At 33.3% G+C, this 6,178-nt stretch overlaps 1 protein-coding gene across 1 annotated transcript; it reads right to left on the reverse strand.

The window, feature by feature from the left end:
• Positions 1–3,945: 3,945 nt before the first annotated feature.
• Positions 3,946–5,783, reverse strand: LOC123910866 (60S ribosomal protein L8-3). The gene is made up of 2 exons (XM_045962147.1): positions 5,254–5,783; positions 3,946–4,451 (listed from the first exon to the last, which is right to left on the reverse strand). Exons 1-2 carry the CDS (start codon positions 5,691–5,693, stop codon positions 4,112–4,114), a joined length of 780 nt encoding a protein of 259 aa, XP_045818103.1. The 5' UTR covers positions 5,694–5,783; the 3' UTR covers positions 3,946–4,111.
• Between the last annotated feature and the right edge of the window lie 395 nt (positions 5,784–6,178).

Raw genomic sequence — 6,178 nt, forward strand, 5'->3', positions numbered from 1 at the left:
GTAGAAACCACAACTCAAGGACTACTCGGAGGAAGCAACAAATCAATGCTTAACCATTAAGCAGAAGCCATAACTCAAGGCTTAACCACTTAACAGAAGCTAAGATCAACATAGCCAACAAAGGGCACAAAGCTTAACCATCAAAAGTTCCAAACACTCATGACAGAAGCAAAAAAGAGAATGTCAGAAGAGGTCCGATGGCTATAAAGTAAAGCATCAATACTCAAGTTGTGCTAAAGGTAATTAGCACATCAAAGGACCAACAAATCAAGGAGAAAGATCAAGTAGTATGGTTGATGGCTAGCTAGAGAGTAAAGCATCAATACCAATGTTGTGCTCAAGATGAGATAGCACATCAAAAAACCAACTAACCACTTGACAAAGCAAGCAAATACAACCTCCTCAAGAGATAGCATAAATGCAACAAAGAGTAGATCAAAGAGTTCAAAACCAATCTTCAATCTTCACAATCATAGAAAAACCGAGGCTCTTCAAAACAAATCTGAAACCATCAAGAGCTATATCTTCAATAGCAAATAAAGCAAGAAACCAAATGTGCACATTAATCTTCATACAAGGAAGACTGAAAAGTAGTAACTTCCAACCAATTGCAACAGTAACAACTCCTTCATGTAGCAACCATAACAACCAAAAGGACTACCCAAATTTATTCTTCAACCTTCACACAAGGAATGAGTGCAAAGAAATAAAAGAACTAGTGACAGCACAATGCAATGACAACTCATCAGTTTATCAGTCTTCAATGAAACCAAGCATGACCAATTTACTACAAGTATTACCAATTAACACTTTTCACCAGCAGTGACCTTTATCAAGCTTCTTATGAACATTCAAATAAAGTTCAACCAGTAACAATGTAACCAAGGCATGAGATCCAAATTTATCTTCAAAAAATATGTTCTCAGTGATAAGCTAATAACAGAGCACCATATTGAAACGATATTGCATGCCAAACAACCAAACTGAATAACCAATGCACCAAAGGAGATAGCCACAACAAATCTGATCGGGTGCATAAAACAAGCACAAGCTTCACAGTAGTAGAAAATTCATGAGTCTAAAAATAAACTGAATATGCCAAACCTTAGTGTAAGACAAGCACAATCTATGACCATACAAGTCATTGCGGGGAAGTCGTGAATCAGTGAATCTTGACTTGAATCAAACACCAAAGCAATCCTTCTCTGTCTTCAATCTAAAACTTTTCACAAACACCTTGGGAGCACTATCAAATATAAACAGAAATTTTCCCAGCGAGAAATTCCAAATCGATATCTAGATGTTCTCGTTAAACTAACCAAAAACATATCGAAAGCGGAAATGAATGATTCAGTGAACTGAAATGCGATTGCAAATGGAATCGCAAACCCTAGAATTTGGGGAAAAAGGAAGAGATTAAAGTTGCGATTAAAACAAAATCGCAATCAAACACGGAACAAGAATCAAATCGAAAAGAAATCAAGAAATCAAGAAATCAAGAAATCGGATCTAGAACATGAATTGGAATCATGAAATTCGCAAAACGGAATCAAAATTGAAATCAAGAAAACGGAATTCGCAAACGGAAGATGAGAAAAGTGATTTTCTCAGATGGAAAATTAACAGTACTAGAGAATTGAATTTCTCAGGAAAAATAGAAAAGAAAGAGCGATAGAGAATGAAAGTTGAGAAAAATAAATTTTCTCGAGAAAATGCAGCGGAAAATTTTCTTCAAGGTGGATACCAACCAGGCTCTGATACCATGTTAAGAAACATGGCATCTATGGGAGAAAAGAGAAAATAGCTCAAAAGTGTATAATATTGATGAATGCAAAATATTACAAAATGAGAAAATGTGTGTGTAAAAGATTACATAAAAGCCTATATATAGGCATCAAGAAACTACTAACTAATTCTACTAATTACTAACTAACTATATCTTTAACATCAACCACTTGCTTAACGTACAATTTACATCCGAGTTAATTAGTTAAATTCATTCTACCAAGCTAGATGGGTATCTCTTTTAAGCTCCAAGCTTATGCATTACGAGGCTGTGGTGATTCTTAATATCAAGATGTATTTGCCCCTACAAATTCACATGTTGGAAATTCAAACTAGGGACCACAGACCCTAATAATTTAGATTCAATTGCGAGATAAATAAAATTTGATAAATAATTATTTTAACTAAAATTTAAATTTGAGTTCTATTGAACAATTCGTCTTGATTGAGCAAAATTCAAATTATCTTAATTTAAGTTTAAGTAGTATATATAAAAGATATCAAAGACTCAAACTCTCAAAGTAAAGGGAGATGGTATACGAAATAATGGAGAGGATCCAACACTCCTAGATTCTCTATGTGAAGTATCTATCAAACTGTTTTTCTTATTTTAATTTCATGCAAAACAACAAGCCCCTTAAAACGTTTATGTTGTATCCATCTTATTAATGACATTCACAATACAATATAAGATAGAACACTATAAACGTTTAAGGTATTGAACAAACTTTGTGTTATGCGATGTATATAAGACAGAACAGTACAAACGTTTAAGGTATTGAACAAATTTTGTGTTATGCGATGTTTGGTGGACAAAAAATTATTTTGATATTTTAGACAACTTGTGCAGAGACAAAAAGTTGTCCCGTGATTCAGTGGGGTACAAGAATTTCAGTTTTTGTCCTGTCCCTTGGCCCTCAGTTTGTTCAGTACCAGGGACAATTTTACAACCAAACACATTACAACTAAAGTTGTCATGTCCAGTCTTTTATTTTTTAACAGATCAAACACACACTAAAATAAAAATTGGGACTAAGCACTGGCTTAAAGTGCAATTTACACCCAAGTTAATTAATTAAACTCATCCTACCAAGCTAGATGAGTATCTCTTTTAAGCTCCGCTTATGCATTACGAGGTTGTGGTAATCCTTAATATCAAGATGTATTTGCCACTACAAATTCACCATGTTGGAAATTCAAACATTTTTTTGGCATTAATCCTCTGATCCAAGACCCTAATAATTTGTAATTCGATCGCAAAATAAATAAAATCTGACAAATAATTATTTCAACAAAAAATTAAATTCGAGTTATATTTAAAGGTGGAATCAAATCAAGGGTTGAGAGTGGATACTCTGATTTACAAAAGCAAGTAACAAGACACAAACAAGGAAAGGGAAAGAAATCTCCACAAGAATACTTCCCTTATTCCCACTATCCAAATTATCTTAATTTAAGTTTAAGTAGCTTATATAAAAGATATCAAAGACTCAAAGTAAATGGAGATGGTGTACAAAATAATGGAGAGGATGCAACACTCCTAGATTCTCTATGTGAAGTATATATCTAACTGTTTTTCTTATTTTAATTTCATGCAAAAGAACAAGCCCCTTAAAACGTTTATGTTGTGTTCAAGTAATGAACTGATTCAGGACATTAATCTGCCTCATTGTTTTTGACCCATAAATTGTACAGCTCAAACATAATGGAGATGACTAGAAGTCTTAGAATGTAAAAGGCAAGATGATGATGTGAATAGAAGTATGTGGCAAATTGTGAGTAATTAGCAAAGAAAATGAGGTAGGAAATCAGCATTTATATGCTAGTCCCTAACAATATGGTGGCTAGCTTCATGAATAAGCTGAAAGGAACTAACTAGAAGCACAATTTACAACTAAACTGAGAAAAATAATTAGTGTAGCCACTCTTGTAGCCTTGTTATCTGGGCAATTCAAAATCACACCATATTGATAAGCAACAAAGGAGACTTGAGAGCAATATTCCATACTCAATCACCATTACCACATAATCTATCTAAATAAATAACCATTCCCTAAACCATAAGGAACAAATCATGCAATAATCACTAGAAAACCAACCTTAGGAAAACAAATTTCACAAGAAAAAAATAATGCAGAAAAACATCAGGCATATTAGATGGGGAAAATGTAAAAGTTGTCATTTAAAAGTATCATATAAAAAAATGGGGCAAAATGTTCTCAAAAGTCAAAACCACCCAACCAATTTAGAAGAAACAATGAAACAAAACTAAATTTCAAAATCTTGCAATGAAGTTAAATGCTAAAAATATCTTCAAGTAATCTTATCAATTATCAGCCTTAGCAGCAGTTGCAGCAGCTTGTCCCCTAAGACGACCAGTTCTCTTAGCGGCAATGAGACCAACCTTCTGTCCAGGAGGAGCATCACGCCTAACAGTACTAGCATGTCCAATATGTTGATGGTTACCTCCTCCGTGAGGATGTTCAACTGGATTCATAGCCACACCACGAACCTTAGGCCAACAATTCCTCTTCACTCTAAATTTGTGGTAAGCATTACCGGCCTTAAGAAGTGGCTTCTCAGTTCTTCCTCCACCTGCAACTTGTCCGATCATAGCCCTGCAACCACTTGGAATAATCTTCTTTGAGCCAGATGGTAGCTTAATCCTGTAAAAAAACCATCACCACCAAACATCATTAAAACTTGTTTACTAATGTTAATCATAAAAATTGCGATTATATTAGTTAGTAATGTAATTATATAATGACATTAACATAAATTATACTTTCATCATCATCTCACATCATTCAACTTTTTTTTTTTACTACTGCTCACACTCAACTATACTGTTTAGTAATGTACTTACATAATGACATTAACATAAATTACTAAATAACATTAACATAAATCATACTTTCATCAACATCCCACATCATTCAAATTATACTAATGTTAATCATAAAAAATGTGGTAATTTTTTACTTCTCAAACAATTATACGAAGAGTTTAATGGATATGCTCTAAATTTTTCTTTATTTCTCCATGTCATACTATTAAAATGGATTGTTATAGCATATGACCGTGTAAAATAGTTTACTCTGTCGGTGCATATTTTATTTTCTTTTATACTAATACTAATCCATGACATACTAATTTTCTAAATGACATTGACATAAATCCCTAATTAACATCATCAACAGAAACCTCTTAACAGTCTAACTTCTAACCATTAACATAAATCAAATGTTCATCATCACAGCCAATTATTCAAATTATTGTAGTAATTTTAATTGTAAACAAAAGCTATTATTTTCTTTCTTCTAGTAACACACTCAATTAAACTAATTTGCATAGTTCTAACTTCTAACCACTAAATAACAACAACATAAATCTTACTATATCATAAATTCATAATCAATATAAAAAATCAGATATCAAAGCTAACTAATAAAATGAAAAAGAACAAACCTAGAAGTATCATTATCAGGGTTATGACTAATAACAATAGCATAATCACCAGAACATCTAGCAAAAGCACCACGATCACCAACATGATGTTCAACATTACAAATAACAGCACCTTCAGGAATAGATCTTATTGGCAAAACATTACCAACAACAAGTGTAGCTTTTTTCCCACAATAAATAAACTGTCCAGTATAAAGTCCCTCAGCAGCAACAAAAAGTTCATTCTGTTTCTTATACCTAAATGGATGTCTGAAAGTAACCTTAGCAAGTGGTGCACCACGACCAGGATCATGAATTATGTCAGTTACTACTCCTTTAAGGTAACCGTTTCTTTCACCGAAATCGAGACTTCGGAAACGTGCTGGTCCTTTACGGTGATGTGTGTGGGATTTGAAAACGGAACCTGCTCCTTTACGTTGTGCCCTGATAACCCTACCCATCCCGGAAACCTAGTTTTTACCTGCCGTGTGGGCACCAAGGGTTGTGGAAATGGTTTCAGAGAGAAATTAGGGTTTAAGGGTTAGTGATGATGATATACGATTAGACGCGAGATTTTGGTTTGGATTTGGATAAAGGCCATTTGATTTTGGCCCAATAGGACCAAATTATCGAAAGCCTTTTGCTTTTTGCACCCCTCGTTACTTTCTCAAGCCTTGCAAAAGTAGTTCGGTTTATTAGGTTCGGTTTGTTTTCAGCTCGAAATTCAAATTTATTTTGATATGATTTTTTTTTTTAACTTGAACTCGACTCCTTTAAGTTCACGAATAACTTAGTTCGGTTTGTTAGCTCAAACGATATAACTCAAAAGTAAAAAAATAAAAAAAATAAATTTTTTATCCATAAATAAATGAGTTTAATTTATATACATTGTCAGTGTAAAATTATTTTACATATACATTCAATGTCAATGATATGTTGCCACATT

Source organism: Trifolium pratense, linkage group LG2, assembly GCF_020283565.1.
Source record: "Trifolium pratense cultivar HEN17-A07 linkage group LG2, ARS_RC_1.1, whole genome shotgun sequence".
NCBI classification, from domain to species: Eukaryota; Viridiplantae; Streptophyta; class Magnoliopsida; order Fabales; family Fabaceae; genus Trifolium; species Trifolium pratense.

Excerpts from the sequence above, each read along its gene's own strand:
- LOC123910866 (XM_045962147.1), bottom strand. The coding sequence starts at position 5,693 with ATGGGTAGGGTTATCAGGGCACAACGTAAAGGAGCAGGTTCCGTTTTC. Across the intron at positions 4,452-5,253 it reads CCTGATAATGATACTTCTAG|GATTAAGCTACCATCTGGCT; the intron begins GTTTGTTCTTTT and ends GTTTTTTTACAG.